Source organism: Cucurbita moschata, unplaced genomic scaffold (genome assembly GCF_002738365.1).
Source record: "Cucurbita moschata cultivar Rifu unplaced genomic scaffold, Cmos_1.0 Cmo_Scf00018, whole genome shotgun sequence".
In the NCBI taxonomy this organism is placed as follows: domain Eukaryota; kingdom Viridiplantae; phylum Streptophyta; class Magnoliopsida; order Cucurbitales; family Cucurbitaceae; genus Cucurbita; species Cucurbita moschata.
Window position 1 is genome coordinate 4,546,643 of NW_019268534.1, and position 17,246 is coordinate 4,563,888.

The 17,246-nt window shown below is 37.4% G+C and overlaps 1 protein-coding gene across 1 annotated transcript; it reads right to left on the minus strand.

Annotated features, from left to right (window-relative positions):
- Nucleotides 1–12,070: 12,070 nt before the first annotated feature.
- LOC111456563 (receptor-like protein 12) lies at nt 12,071–15,470 on the minus strand. Its single transcript, XM_023098483.1, has 2 exons — nt 13,116–15,470; nt 12,071–13,041 (listed from the first exon to the last, which is right to left on the minus strand). The coding sequence occupies exons 1-2, from the start codon at nt 15,430–15,432 to the stop codon at nt 12,167–12,169; spliced, it is 3,192 nt and encodes a 1,063-aa protein (XP_022954251.1). The 5' UTR covers nt 15,433–15,470; the 3' UTR covers nt 12,071–12,166.
- Between the last annotated feature and the right edge of the window lie 1,776 nt (nt 15,471–17,246).

The following is a 17,246-nucleotide window of genomic DNA, read 5'->3' on the forward strand; positions in this document are numbered from 1 at the left end:
GCTCTGATACCAGTTGTTAGGATCGATATCAGTCGTTAGCTCTGATACCAGTTGTTAGGATCGATATCAGTCATTAGCTCTGATACCAGTTGTTAGGATCGCACAACAACGCACACACTCGATCTAGATGAACACAAAGAAAAGGATAGAGAAAATTGCAAGGAGAACTCTGGCTAAAAGAATTTTTTATTTGATGATTTCAGGCATGTACAACAAGAGAGAGTACAGAGAATAGAAAGTACATCTTCAAAGCTCTACCGGATCAGATATATATATGGTATAGTTTACTATATATAGCTTTACCAGATTTAGCCATCTACTATATATAGCTATTTACCATATATAGCTTTACCGGATATAGCTTTACCATATATAGCTTTACTATATATAGCTTTACTAAATATAGCTTTACCGGATATAACCGTTGACCAAGCTATACATAAGTATCCGGCTTCATAACCTAACAGTCTATTTTATGTTCAAATTCCTATAAAAGAGATTGAAATACACTAGGCAAAACCGAGTTGTTATAGTTAGAGATTGAACATCCTTTCTTGTACAAAGATGATATTTTGGAAAAACATTGCCCTTCTCTTCTCACCTCTCCAATTCTAGCCAAATAACTCTCTCCCTTTCTTTTTCAATTACATCTCTTTTTTCATTTTCTTTTCACAATTTTTTTCTCTTTGATTTTTTCTCTATTTTTTCCCTCAATTCTTGCCTTTCTTTCCATTTTTTTCCTCAAACTCTTTTTTATTTCCCTCAAACTTTAGATTAGCAAATACATTTGCAGAACTAAAAGGTACAAGAATAACTTTTCTACCATATTTTATAAAAGAATACCTATTCAAATAACCATCATACATGACCTTCCTATCAAATTGGCAAGATCGACCAAGCAATATGTATCCAACAAGCATTGGTAACACGTCACAAATAACTTCATATTTATGTTTTTCAAAGTAAAAGATATTAAAGCTTGACAAACTACCTTCATTGTACCACTATCATTGAGCCATTGAAGCTTGTAAGGTTTAGTATGGTGTTGGGTTGGAATTTGCAACCTTTTGATCAACATGGTACTTACTATTGGTGCAACTTCTACTATCAATGACAAGACTACATGGAGTCCCCTTGACTAAACACCACGTGTGGAACAAGTTGTCTCTTTGATCATCAACGTTATTCTCAGTATCTTGAGTTTTAAGAAGTCTTCTTGTAATAAGTGTAAAATGATTCTCATCTTTCAATTCCTCCTCTATCTTATGGATTTATTCAATTAGCTCATTGATCTCCCCTCCATTTTCCTTGGTTCATGACTGTACAAACAATAGTTATATGCTTAGGATCTCACACACTCAACTCACTGATTTTACACTCAGGAACACTCGTGTTTATTCCACATGTAGACTATTTGGGAAAATGACTGAATTATGATCAAGGTAAGCTAATACATGGATAAAACAATTCTTATTGTAGCGAGCTATTCAAGACAATCAATATAAGCTAATTATGAAATAACATCAAAATAAAACAAGAAATGATCAAACAAATAAGGGGTATAAAGGAATTTTTGGTAGAATTGCACATTGAAAATGAATTTGAAAAAGAAAGATCGTTAAGATTTTGACAAGATTTCCTTCTTAGTTGTAAAATATAAGGATGATCTAATTTTGCAAATCCACCTCTAGCTTTGCAAATTCCAGCATTGTAGGCGCTTATCAGATACTCTCATATGTCTCAAGCTCAAAAGTAATCCAACAAGTATGCAGCAGTTTTCGCTCACAATAGGGGACCTCTCAATCTACCTATAACTCCATACATGCCTACTACGAAGGTCTAGTTGGGTCTCTTAGTGGCACCTAACAATGCTCCATCTTGCTACATCATTACAAGCTAGAATAGTGCGAGGTCAACTCTTTCGTAGGCACAAGTAGAACTTTTTTAAGTATCTTAGTGCTAGTTGGAATCTCCCTTAATAAAACCTAACAATGCTCCCTATTCTTACGCCATTCCAAACTAGAATAGTACAAGACCAGTATCCTATTAGATTCAACTTGAGCTACCTTAGTAGTATCCTCTAATGTGCCACGATCTTAAGTTGGTGACGTTTCATACCTATATACTAAGTAGACCCTCACTAGTCAAGATGAGTTCCCGATTAGATATTTCTTCCCAACCGTCCCTACATAGACCTAGTCAACCATGTCATCATAACGAACTCTAAATGTGGTTCAAGGACCAAGGAAGTAAAACATAGGCTAATGCTCGCTAATAGGTCATACATAACCTCTTGGACACATAATGTCTAGTTCATACATAAATTGGGGCACACATAGGTATTCCAACCTTCTAATATGCTTATAGGGGCATAGTTGGTATTAAATCATAAACTCATATCCACACATCATACATGCAAATCAAGTAAAGTACGGTAAATCATAGCATACCATAGTTCTAACAAAGCATTCAAATCAATCCATATCCACACATCATACATGCATATCAATTTTACATAGCTGAAGTCCTAAAACATGTGCTCTAACTAATTCATCATTAAATCATAATTTAGGACTTAGCTAATTGTTTTCTCATACTTAATTCATCCTTAAAATATGCTAAAGTTCATATGTTCAAGTCCTAGTCAATTCCTACCGGTATTTCTTTCTTAAAAATTTAAATGGTTACTTACATGGTTCTCCCGACTCCTAGTAAAGGCTAAAGGCAAAAGATGAACTTTAGGAAGCTTCAAGATGAACTTTAGGAAGCTTCAAATTCATTATTTCTTTCTTAAAAATTTAAATGGTTACTTACATGGTTCTCCCGACTCCTAGTAAAGGCTAAAGGCAAAAGATGAACTTTAGGAAGCTTCAAGATGAACTTTAGGAAGCTTCAAATTCATTAAAATGACCGTGTTCATCATTTATTTCTTAAAAATGTAGATATACTGAATACAACCTTTTGAACAAGATATGGCCACTATGAGTTTGCAGTGATGTAATTTGGCCTCACCAACGCCCTAGCATGGAGTTAATAAATCAGATATTCAAGGAGTGTCTAGACACATTTGTTATCGTGTTCATAGACGACATTCTAGTATACTCAAGGACAAATCAAGAGCACCAGGAACACCTCCGAAAAGTTTAACTATCTTGATGGGAAACAAGTTGTACGCCAAGTTCTCCAAATGTGAATTTTGGCTTTGACAAATCTCATTCTTAGGACACATGGTGTCAAAAGATGTGATTTCAGGGGACCCCACTAAGATAAAAGCTGTCACTTAATGGGAACGCTCGACTACAGTCATAGAGGTATGGAGTTTCCTGGGGCTAGCATGCTACTTTTGAAGTTGTACCTTTTGTATGGAGTGAAGTGTGAGACCAGCTTCTAGGACTTGAAACAAATATTAGTGTTAACACGAGTGCTCACGATGGCAGGAAGCCCATGTGGATACGTAATCTACAATGATGCTTCCAAGAAGGGATTAGAGAGCGTACTAATGCAACATTGTAAGCTTGTTGCATACCTATCCCGCCAATTGAAAGAGTGAGAAAAACTATCTTATGCATGTCCTAAAAATTTTCGTGTTGGTGTTCGCATTAAAGATTTGGTCACACTACCTTTATGGAGAAAAGACCAAAATCTACGTTGACCACAAGAGCCTAAAATACATCTTCACCTGGAAAGAATTGAACACGAGAAAATGAAGTTGGTTGGAATTAGTGAAGGACTATGATATAGATGTCCAGTACCACCCTAAAAAGGTAACATGGTGCAGATGCCCTAAGTCGTAAAATGACACTTTCATCAGCCCTATCACTAGGGAGTCATGAGAATAGGTAGATTATGAGCGAGCAGATGTAGTTGTAGTAATTGAGGGAGTCATAGCACAAATGACTCAACTCACAACGCAATCCACGCTCAAACAAAGGATTATTGACTCCCAATAAGAGGATCCCAATCTAAATAAGATATTGAGTCAACTAACAACGAGACCATTGGACAGTTTTTCCAAGTCATTAGATGGTGGACTACTATGTCAAGGACGACTATGTGTCCCATTGAAGGAAGAATTAAGAAATAATATATAGACAGAAGCACGCAACTCGCGATTCTCCACCATACATTCAGGATGTACCAAGATGTACCAAGGCCTAAAATAGCACTTCTGATGGTGAAGTATGAACAAGGATATAGAGGAATTGTGCGAACAAGTAAAACCTTCTAGGTAGAAAATAGCTGGATTATTGCAACCTCTAATTATACGAGAGTGGAAGTGAGAAAATATCACTATGGACTTCATAGTGGGATTACCTGGCACACTTCCTACAATAATCAAGGTAATTGTCGACAAACTAACAAAGTTAGCACATTTCCTACCGGGCAAGGCGACATATACAATTGACAATTGGGCTCAATTTTATGTGAAGGAAATCTTGAGGTTGCATAGAGTTTCAGTGTCGATTAGTCAGACTGAGACCCCCGCTTTACGTTGGCATTTTGACGTGAACTCCAAAAAGCATTGGGTACTCGCCCTACTTTAGTACTGGCTTCCACCTCCAAACGGATGGTCAAACAGAGCAGCAGTTGAATTAAATTTTAGAAGACATGCTACGAGCATGTGTTATGGACTTTACTGGAAGTTGGGACAACAAGCTACATCTGATGAAATTCTCGTACAATAATAGCTTCCAAGTAACTATTAAGATGTCATCGTTTGAAACGTTATATAGATAATGATGTAGATCTCCGCTATGCTGGGAAGAAGTAGGCGAACGAGAATTAATGGGACCCGAGTTAGTCCATATTACGAATGAGACTATACTGAAAATCAGAGCAAGGATGCGCACCACACAAAGTAGACAAAAGAACTACGCCAATGTAAGGCGTAGGAACTAAAATTCGAGGTAGGGGACATGGTATTCTTCAGAGTGGCTTCTTTGAGGGGTGTTCTGAGGTTTGGACGTAAGGACAAACTAAGTCCTCAATTTATTGAACCTTTCAAAATCCTAGAGCAATCGGTTCGGTAGTGTATAAGTTGCCCTACCACCCTCCCTCTCAAGCGTACACGATGTATTCTAGAAAATACATGACGAACCTTGATCGCTTGTGGATGTATATAATAAAATGATGTAAAATTCACAAGAATAAGTGCAAGTATACACTATCACAAATAGCAAATAATAAGTAAATTATCGATTCCACAGGAACCTATCTTTTGGTTAATTTAATCGCTGAAAATTAAGTGAGTTTTTCGGTAACATTCAAATGGGTGTTGGTGATTTTAACTACTTAAACAAAACTAAAACAGAGTGCCAGTGCTGTCTAAAACCCAAGCCCACTTCCGAGGGTCATGAATGGTGATTATTTTCATAATAATTGTAATTTCTATTAACAAGGCAAAAATTATTCCTAACCCTTCTATTACCCTTCAAGTCTCTTGCTATGAAACGAGAGTATTAAAAAGAATTTCATTGCTCCCTCTCTTCTCTCAAATAAGAGAACAACTATGTATGTAAAGTAGTTAATTAAACACACATGTAAACCATTAACAACAACTCTTTAATAAACTAAAATAATACCGTCAACATACTTAAACTATATAAAACTCTCTCGCCTCCCCTATAACGTTTAGCTCTCCATACAAACTGAATTAAACAGAAGAATTCACATCTTCATCATGTAAAATTGATGGAATAAGAAAAGAGAATAAGGAAATAGAAAGTTATCCCGATTTGTTGCTGTTCGTCAATGGAAGTTCCCTCCTCTTGAGCTCTCACGTCCACCTCTTTGCCCTAATCAATTCTTCTTGGTCTCCTTTTCCTTCTGGTGTCAACAGCTGCTGGATTAGGGTTTAGTTTTCTTCTTCTTCTCTGGTTTCACACCAGTTCACTGCAGCAGAGGCTGCTGCTGTGTAATTCGATTTTTCTCCCAAAGTGTGGCTCCCCTCCTCTTGGTCTTCCTTTTCGTTTTATATTGAGCATGAGTTCCCCCTTAGGGTTGAAAAGGAATAAGTTGTCCACATAGGATATTTCTCGTTAGGTAATCAATGACCTACCTAGACCTGCTGATGTGGATTTAAAATTTCCATGTCATCCCCCATTTATTTCCAGATTTGCTACTCCGTCATGGTTCAGCATAAATGTCTGAAATTTTACTACATAACTCAATTAATTAAATGTACAATTAAGATCGATTTATGTCAAATCATATTTTTTTCATGTTGGACCGCAATAACGATTTCATGCTCACTAAGTAGAAGAAATGTGGTAAATAATGAGAAAATGGTGAATACGAGTGCCATATTAAATACAAAACGACTTGATATGACTCTACTTTTAAAGAGTTATCACACCCCACACACGTGACAGATTACAAACCTCTTCATATTGAGAAAACCTGAGCTACGAAGAAAAATGGTAAGAATCTTGGCCCGAGAAGTAAAGGCCTTATGCAATAGGAATATTGGCTTTTTCAAAGTACTTTGACCGAACCACGAAACAGAGGAAGCCACATGAAAGTAGGAGGATGAGATAAGGGAAAATTACCAAAATTCAAGACTTTCCAGGGAAAAAGTTCATTTTAGGGGTATATAACGTAATGACTTGTAAATTAAAATAAAAAATTTTGCGAGGTCACTGTAAACCCGCGCCAAAATTCTCGTTTCCATTCTCTAGCAATGCTGAAAGAGGGCTTCCCTTGAATCCCACAACATAACCGACCCTCAACCATGCTCTGGAGATCACCTTCAAAGAAAAAGAGAAGGAACAAGCAAGAGAGAGAGAGAGAGAGAGAGAGAGAGAACGAGAAAGGTCGAGTTTTTCCAGTGAGAGGAAGAGAAACATTGCCCTGCGAACAAAATACTTAAGGAATAACCGGCCAAAGCTCCCTAGTGCACTCATGGCAGGGTTCTCAATCACAAACATTCTAATCCTCCTTCGTTGCGGTCGGATCTCAAATTTTTGTTTTATATACTCTAACACAAAAGAGCTACACATATAGGTACGTATGAGGACCATGGAGGTTGTGAGCAAGAAGGGGGAAGAGACGACAAGATTTCAGACGGAAGAACGATGAGAAATAGATGTCAGAAATGACTTTGGGAAAAGAGAGAAATTCGTCGATGTTTTTGCAAGAATCGGGTAAGGAAGACAAAGTTCGTGGACTTCAGGTCGGATCTAGATTGAATATCCAAAAACCAACCTCCTGAGAATCATTTTGCCCTTGGCCCAGTTTCCACGCGCCTGCAGTCCAAAACCGACCCCACGCCATAGTACCCATCCGTAGTCAGCATCCATAACCCGAGTCCCATTTGCCTCGCCCAAAACCTGCAGCAGCCCAACCTCAAGGCCTGCGACTCGCGTACCTGTAACAACTCGTGCCTTGACCCAACTCGACTCGACCTGCACACGCATCAGTGTCTCATTGCACCAAGTGTCACACCTACAGCCAGACACCCCTTTGGCTTACATGGTTTAGTCGACTCAGCTTCGGCCCGACTCAGCTCAAGACACAGTCCTTCAACTCTGGTAAAGGATAATTTGTCCATTTTCCACTTATCCAACCTGAATTTGACCTTGTTTAAGGTAGATGATAAAGCAATCCTAATCCTCAGCCAACGATCTAAGCTTTTGTTGAAGCAAGAACGCTTGAATCAAAGTAATTAACACCTTCGAAATTTGGATCAACCAAGAAATAAGGTTAGAATTAGATTACCTCTTATTATCGAAGATCTAGAAGCAAGATTTAGAAACCTTGTTCTAAATTGAGTCATTCCACAGTCGAACTTGATCAAGACTTGATTGAATGACTCGGGTGCAATTCGACCACAAGAATTGCTTGAAACTTAGAAATGACAAATATGATACTCGAATTTTTAATGAAAACGTCTAAATTTGAGATCTGAATTACATTCATCCACAAATCTGAATTTTATATAACATATTGTGGGTATTTATAGTCGCCCGATAAAAAACGTTTGTGGACGGGATTTATTCCCGATCCCCTTTAATCTTCACTAAAGAATAAGTCAAATTGACCATTTGACTTTTACATAATTTATGAAATTAAAAATAAGTTAAATTGCTTGAATGGCTAATGTGATTTAATGGTTTGCTTCATTTCTTCCTAAGAAAATTGGATGCATTCTCTTGCCTTTCTCCCCATTTAAATACAACATTATTTTTCATTAAGTTATTCAGCTCTTTTTCATTAAATTATTCAATGATGCAGTTATGGTACTAAAATCATTTATAAATCTTTTACAGCTAACCCATAAAAACTTCTGATTTTACTTGCACTTTTTGGTGTTAGCAAATCTCTAATGACTTTAACTTTATTTTTATCTCCTTCTACTTTGTTTTTACCAACTATAAGCCATGAACTTTTTCCATGCAAAAGTTACACTTATTAAAATTAAATTTCTCTTTTCTATGTGTAATCAAAACTAACTTAACATGCTTCACATGTTCCAGCAAAATCTTCAAATAAATTATAATATCATCAATATAAACAACATGCTTTTTCATATATTTTTCCAAAACATTATATATTAAGTGCATAGGTGTACTAGGAGCATTAGTTAACCTAAAAGGCATAACAAGTCATTCATACAATCCAAACTTAATTTCGAAAGTTGTTTTTCATTCATCTCCTACATGCATTCTAATTTGATGATATTTAGATTTCAAAATAATCTTTATAAATAGGCACGAATCATGCAATAAATCAAACATATCGTCTAGCCTAGGAATAGGATGTCGATACTTTACCGTAATTTTGTTGATGACTCTATTATCCATGCATATGTGCCAAGTTTCATCTTTCTTTGGCACCAATAAGTCTTATATAGAACATGGACTCAAACTTTCTAGTACATAGCCTTTCTCCATGAGCTCCTCCACTTGCCTTTGAATTTCTTTTGTCTCAGTTGGATTGACTCGATAAGCTAGCTTATAAGGAATGACAGTCCTTGGAATGAAGTGTATTTTATGTTCAGTACCTCTAATGGAAGGTATTTCTTTATCTTGAAACATGTCTTCAAATTACTGTAAAAGAGATTGAAAAAACTAGGCAAAGCCAAGTTGTTATAGTTAGAGACCAAAAATCCTCTATTGTATGTAAGTACAAAGATCGATCTTTGTGAAAACCTTCTCACCTCTACAACTGTACCCAAATAACTATCTCTCTTCCTTTTTTCTTTAATTTCGATCTCTTTTTTCATTCTTCTTTTTTTTTTTCTCTTTGATTTTTCTCTATTTTTTCATTCAACCCTTCTTTTTCTTTTAACTCTTTCTTTTTCCTCCCACTTTAATTGATCAGCAAATACATTTGCAGAACTCAAAGATACAAGAGTGATTTTTCTACCATCTTTTACAAAAGAATACCTATTCAAATAGCCATCATACATAACCCTCCTGTCAAATTGCCATGGTCGGCCAAGCAATGTCTCCGGCATGCATTGGTAACACATTACAAAGAACTTCATATTTATATTTTCCCAAAGTAAAAGATATTAAAGCTTGGGAAATTACCTTCATTGTTCCACTATCATTGAGTCATTGGAGCTTGTAAGGTTCAGGATGATCTTGAGTTGCAATTTGCAACCTTTTGATCAACATAGTACTTACTACATTGGTGCAACTTCCACTGTCAATGATAAAACTACAAGCAATCCCCTTGACTAAACACCGCATTTGAAATAGGTTGTTTCTTTGATCATCAACATCATTCTCCGTAACTTGAGTTTTAAGAAGTCTTCTTGTAATAAGTGCCAAATGAATACCATCTTCCAGTTTCTCCTCATTCTTCTGGACTTCTTCAACTAGATCATTGATCTCCCCGCCATTTTTCTCATCTTGGTTCATAATTGTACAAACAGTAGTTTTATATGCTTAGGACCTCACACAGTCAACTCACTGATTTTACACTCAGGAACACTCGTGTTTAACACACAAAGGTAGGCTATTTGGGAAAGTGACTGATTTCTGATCAAGGTAGGTAATACGGATAAAGCAATTCTGATAGTAGCGAGCTATTTAAGACAATCAAGACAAGGTAATTATGTAGTAACAATAAAACAAAACAAGAAATGAACAACTAAATAAGGGACAAAGATATTTTTGAATATAATTGCACACTGAAAAATGAATTCCAAAGAGAATGGTCGTGAAGATCGAACACAACAATTCCAGATTTATATGCTTTAGGGAAAAATGAGAACTGAAATGTATTTGATCTTCAAATAAACGTGCAAATGATCTAATGATAAGGATTTATTAAAAACCTCTTTCAAGATGCAACCTATGCTCTGATACGAAATTGGCAAGGCAACCCTAATTCTCAGCCCAACAATCCAAGCTTTTGTTGAAGCAAGAACCCTTGAATCAAAGTAATTAACACCTCTTTATACGAAATTTGGATCAACCAAGGGATACGACTAGAATTAGATTACCTCTTATGATCGAAGATCTAGAAGCAAGATTTAGAAACCTTGTTCTAAATTGAGTCACTCCACAATCGAACTTGATCAATGCTTGATTGAATGGCTCGGGTGCAATTCGACCACAAGAATTGCTTGAAACTTAGAAATGACAAATATGATGCTCGAATTTTTAAGGGAAACGTCTCAATTTGAGATCTGAATTACATTCATCCACGAATCTAAATTAACATATTGTGGGTATTTATAGTCTCCCGACAAAAGATATTTGTGGACGAGATTTATTCCCGATCCCCTTTAATCTCCACAAAAGAATAAGTCAAATTAACCATTTGACTTTTACATAATTTATGAAATTAAAAATAGTTTTTTTAAACAAGTGTTGATGTGCTTGAGTGGCTAATGCTTGTATATTCAGAATGTTATGAAATGTTATGTGCATGATATGATATGTGAATATTATGCTTTATGTGATGAATTGATATGTCTACACTATGACATGCTAAGTTAAGATGTGCTTGATGACATACTCGTGATAGGATATGCGAATGTTATGTGACTACCATGATATATGATACGGTATGACATGTGCATGATATGAACTGGTATGTTTGAAGACATGATAAGTTTATGATATGACATATGTTCGACATGAATGATAAAATGATATGTAGATTGACATGCAAATGAGGAATTGGCTTAGTGCACAATCCCGATACACACATGAAAAACTATGATAAAATGATATGATATAAAGGAACATGTTAGAGGGGGCTCTCATACATGATAATGAAAAAGGAAAAATATTGGGACGTCATGCATCGGGGGATACCCCTTTTCCTTTTACGATGGTACGGACGCGTACATTATGAAGTAGGAAAACGATTATTATATTTACCATAATGCTGCAACGACGATTGTTATTCCTAATGGGTGTTCGACATCAACAGCTGCCAGAAAATGCTCGCCTGACCAAAAAAGGGGCTCAGGATGGTAGCTCTATACTCGCACGTGTGTAGAATAATAAATACACATCCAATTACCCGTTCAAGATAGTCGTCGTAAAAATATATACTGATATGATATGTCCCATTCAAGATTATATGTACTTGAACCTAACCCCGATAGGGAGTCACTTGCTGAGTATTTCTTAAACTACTCAAGCATGTTTTTTTTTTTTTTTTGTAAAGACAAGGCTCCCCTATATGGCTCGCCGTGGCACATGTATATTTGCATTTTGAATTTAGTAGACTATAGGTTAATATAGGTTAGTTTACCTTTCTATTTAGTAGCATATAAGATAGTATAAGACATTTTTACCTTATGTTATCTTCAGTTTTTTTTTATTATTATTATTATTTTATTTAAAGGCCTTCAAAAAATGCGTTAGATCAAGGTTATGTTTTTATTATAAAGTTTTGAATGGAGTGTTTCTACATAAAATGTCTATGGTATGTATGTTAAATAGAAATCCAGAGTTGTTACAATTTGAATTGGGTCGATTTGGGATGGGTGCAATAATCAATACTATATATTCTATTTCCTTATAAAAGACTATATAATATTCTTCGACCATAAAAATTAGGCATGTTTTTCTATCCAATAAATGTCATGTCAAATCCATCCCCATAATTCACAATATAGCTTCATTCATTCATAATTATGAAATATGTCTACAATATATATATCAACAGATGAAAGACATACCCCATTTCAGTTCTTTTCTTACCTTTGTTTCTTCGAAGCTCTTCTTCCTTCAACCATTGCCACGATCCATAAAGGTTTTCCAATTCGAAAAACAAGATACCCAACAAATACTCCAAGCACCATTCCACATCCATATCCCATGAACACAACTTTCAACCAAAACCCTTTGTCCAAACTCTCACTTTCTTCATGTGCCATTTGAGATTCATGGGCCTTTTCTGAGTAGCAATTTGGTAGAGGAAACCCACAAAGCCCAAGATTCCCATCATACGAAGAACTTTCAAAAGTTGCAAACTGATTCCCTTGAGGGATTGGCCCAGAAAGATGATTGTGTGAGAGGTTCAAACGGGAGAGAAATGTAAGAGCAGCCAACTGAGGTGGAATTTCACCCAACAGTTCATTTGAACAAAGATCCAACCATTCGACATTTTTTAGATTCCCAAAAGTTGGGGGAATCCTACCTCTAAGCTTATTGTGAGAAAAGTTGAGACCTTTCAAGGACAAGAGCGTCCCAATCACCTCTGGTATTTCTCCACTGAATTCATTACTTGAGAAATCAATAGCCTTGAATATCAATAGAATGCTTTCCAAATTTAGATCAGACCCTTTTATTGATACCACCACTGAGTCCTTATAGTAAGGGAGTATGTCAGATTCAAGCGAAGAAGAGTTGGGTTTTTGGTTGCCCACTTCAACTTCCTTCATGGCTCTCATGTTTTTGAATAAGTTTGATGGCAGCAACCCACTGAAATGATTGCGAGATAAATCAATGATACGTAGATTTGGAAAAGAGTCTTTGTTCATGGAGTTGTTGATTGGACCATAAAATCGATTGGATCTTAGGATAAGAACTCGCAAACTTGATGCAGCTTCTAGCCAATGGGGGAACAGACCTGGTAAGAGAACCAATAAAATATTAAAATTTGGATTAAAAATTAAATTTATCATAGCAATAATCAAAGGTAACCTGTTATGATGTTATTCCCAAGATCCAAGACTTGAAGATTCTTGCAGTTGAGCAAGGATTGTGGCAATTCTCCTTGTATTTGATTGTCGTTCAAATCAAGGCTTCTCAATTCACTTCCTATTGGAAAGATCATTGGAACGTTACCAGAAAAATGGTTGTTTTTCAAATCCAACACTGCAAGAGAAGTCACGTTGGCTAGACATGGCGGAATTGTACCACTCAAGTGATTGTTGGATAGACTAAGGACAGCAAGGAAGATGGCATTGCAGATTGAAGAAGGGATTTCTCCACTGAACTGATTTTCTGAAGCAGTATAGATTAAAATATATGGTAGTGGGATGGAAATAGAACCAGAAAAATTATTCCTTTTCAATTCCAACAACATAAGAGAAGTGAGGTTAGAGAAACAAGATGGGATTGCACCATTCAACCTATTATTTGACAAATCCAGGAAACTAAGGTTGGTGGCTTTGCAAATTGAAGGATGGATATTTCCACTGAGTTGATTATTTGAAGCACTAAATTGGCATATTGATGATGGCAACCTTGGAAAGGATAGATTGAACAAGTTAGAATCAAGATAGAGATTTTTCAAATTTGGCAAATTGAGGAGAACCTGCATTCCTGAGGACAACAAGTTATGAGAAAGATTAAGGTGCCTCAAAGCACCCAATTCAGAAAACCACTTGGGAATGTTCCCATGAATTTGAGTATTTGAAAGGTCTAGATAGTCCAAGTTCTTCTGATATCTCAAAAAGTAGGGAAATTTTCCCAATTTACAAGAACCCATTTCAACTCGAACAAGATTCTTGGAACTAATACTAGTAGACTCTATCAAAAGTTGATTGTTATTGGAAATGTCTAACCATGTTATACTTTGAACTCTCAACAACATGTCTAAATCCAAAACCCCACTCAGATTGTTGGACCCCAATGCTAAATATGTAAGATTGAGTTGCCTATAAATAGAATCAGAGACTCCACCTTGCAAGATGTTGTTACTTAAATCAAGAAACTCCAAGGAGTTGGATTTGAAATCCCTCATCAAAGAAGAGAAATGATTATGAGAGAGATCCAAGTAGTTTAAACGAGGTAATGCATACAGCCAAGAGGGAATGGGACCAGTGAGTGAGTTGCGTTCCAAGTCCAAATGAATAAGATTTGAAAGTGCATCTGAATCAACATTTGTGGGTAAATGACCCGAAAATAAGTTAGATGAAAATGTCATGTTGGAGAGGTGGGTGAGGTTGAAAAGAGAATTGGGTAGGTGACCCATGAAAGAATTCATATGAATTCTGAAATTAGTTAGCTTTTGAAGTTTGTTCCATGTATTGGGGAGTTGACCATTGAACTTATTTACAGAGAGATCAATGTTAGTGAGTTGTGTAAGGTTTCCTATTGATTTTGGAAGTCCACCAGTGAATTTGGAGAATGAAAGGTGTAAAGATATCAAGGACTTTGCATTACCAATGGAATAAGGGATCTCTCCTGAAAAATTAGTCGAACTAAGACTCAAGATTTGAAGTGATTCACTCCAATTAGACATTGGCAAAAGCCCATTCAATTCAGAATTATAATCAAGTTGTAACACACGCAAATTTGGAAGACTGAAAATATATGGTGGAAAATTCCCTCTCAACCCACATGAGGAAAGAGAAAGAGAAGCTAAAGAAAGAGAAATGTTGATGAAAGAAGTGGGTGTGATGTCATGGAGGAATACATGAGAAAGTGCAAGATCCCTTAGATTAGTTAGGTTATGAAGAAGCTGATTCATAACTATGTCTGAGAAACTGAGATAATTCCCGGATAGGTCAAGAGAAACAAGCTTAGACAAGTATGATATTTCTATTGGAACATCTCCTATGAGGTAAGACCAGGAAAGATCCAAAGCCCTCAAGTCTTTAAACGTTCCAAATGAGGGTGAAAATTCAGATAAAATAGAGTTACGAGAAAGATTCAAGGTTTGAAGGTGAGAAAGGGAAAAAAGGGAGCTGTTGGGATGAAGAACTCCAAGAAGCCGACTGCAGCTGAGGTCAAGCCCCACGACATGACCTTCTCCTTCCTCGTCGCATTTCACGCCATCCCATGAACAGCAATCTTTGGTTTGGTTCCATGTCTCTGTCTTTGGATAAGCTTGTTTCTTAAGCTCATCATTGCAACTACTTGATGCAGATTCATTCAAGGAAAAGGCTTTCTTGAACTCCAAAAGGGCAAGGCTTTGTTTGGGATCACATAGATGATGAGAGTTTACAAGAGAATTGAAAAGAAAGATGAGGAAGATACCGCCGACTTGATAGAGCATCATCAGCAATGCCATTTCCCTTTTTGAGTATCAAAGACAAAGGTGTTGTAGGACTTTTGATGGGTTCGAAAAAAGGTTGAACTTAAAATTCTATCATAAACAAGATGGTTGGAGGGCTTTTAATTCTTCACCAAATATCTGAAATGTCATCAATCACAATTAATGGACAGAGTAGTAGAATTTGAATAATATTTGCGCCCAAGACCCGATTGTTCGTATTTCATTTAGTTTGACATATTTAAATAACTAACCTATAGTAAATGTAGTAGTAGTGGCACAAACTTGAGCCAAAGTTGACCAAAATGGCCAGCAAAAAATACGCTCTTCCATTAAACGGGGAGCATTAATTCAGATATCCGATATCCAAAAGCCAAAAACAACTAATGAAATTGAAGGAAACGTGGGAATAAAACCATAGCTTTTATCTAACAATCTCTTCCTAAAAGCTGTGGTATCTCTACCTTATTATTTGTACTCCGATCTTTAAGCGTAGTTCTTCAAATTTTACCCGCGCCAGGGACTTGGTGAAAATGTCTCCAAACTGTTCCTCTGTTAAGATGAAATCAATCTTGATGAGCCCCCAATCTGCACATTCTTAGATGTAGGGGAATCTGATTTCTATGTGCTTGCTCCGGTCGTGCAAAACTGGATTTTTGATCAGGGAGATCGTAGCTTTGTTGTCCACATATAGCATTGGTGGATCGCCTTCTCTTTCGATGAGTTCTTCCATTAGTCGCGCAAGCCAAACCCCCTGTGTTGTCGCCGTCAAAGCGGCGATGTATTCTGCTTCGCAGGAAGACAAAACAACTACCTTTTGTTTTGTTGATTGCCAGCCGATTACACTGCCTGAGAGGAAGTAAATCATCCCGTTGGTGCTCTTACGATCATCAACGTCACCGGCCATGTCACTATCACTGTAGCCGACCAGCTCAAGCTTCTCCTTTTCTCTCCCTGTGCAGTATCTCACACCCCAGCCTCTGGTTCCAGCCACACAGCGCAAGATGCGCTTGACAGCCACAAGATGCTCCTCCCTAGGTGCTTCCATGAATCTACTCACGTATCCAACTGAGTAAGCAAGATCAGGGCGTGTGTTTACCAAATAGTGCAGGCTCCCGACAATGCTGCGATAATTGGTGGCGTCGATTGTCGTCGTAATGTCGGCCTTCCTTAGCTGAAGTTGTGCCTCCATTGGCGTTCTTGTAGGATTACTATCCACAAGCCCAGTTGTGTCCAGCAGCTTCTTCGCGTACACATTTTGGCAGATGGTGATGCCGGCAATACTCTGTTGCAGTTCGATGCCGAGGTAGTAGCTGAGCACGCCGAGATCGCTCATCTTGAATTTCTTTGACATCTCCCTCTTGAATCTTCCGAGGACTTCCATGTCGCCTCCAGTGATTATAAGGTCGTCGACGTACACTCCCACGATCAGTCGCTGCTCGTCGTGGCCGTACGTGTACATGTCATGCTTAGAGGCACAACGCTTGAACTTCAACGATAGTAGGGTACTGTCAAGCTTCGCGTTCCAGGCTCGTGGTGCTTGCCGAAGCTCATAGAGTGTCTTGTGCAGGCGCAATACCTTGTCAAGGTTGTCGTTGTCCAGGAAGCCCGGTGGTTGTCGAACATAGACGGTCTTCTTCAGCTCTCCGTTCAGGAACGTGGATTTCACGTCCATGTGGTGGACCTCCCAGGAATGATGTGTTGCGATTGCCAGCCATAGGCGAACAGATTTCAGTCTTGCCACCGGCGCAAATACCCCCTCAAAATCCACTCCTTGCTTCTTGACGTAGCCTTTTGCCACGAGACGAGCCTTGTGTTTCACAACTTCTCCC

Bases quoted from the DNA above. Each gene is read 5' to 3' on its own strand.
- LOC111456563 (XM_023098483.1), bottom strand. From the start codon at position 15,432: ATGGCATTGCTGATGATGCTCTATCAAGTCGGCGGTATCTTCCTCATC. The intron at 13,042-13,115 runs GTTACCTTTGAT...TTCTCTTACCAG, and splicing joins TGGGAATAACATCATAACAG to GTCTGTTCCCCCATTGGCTA.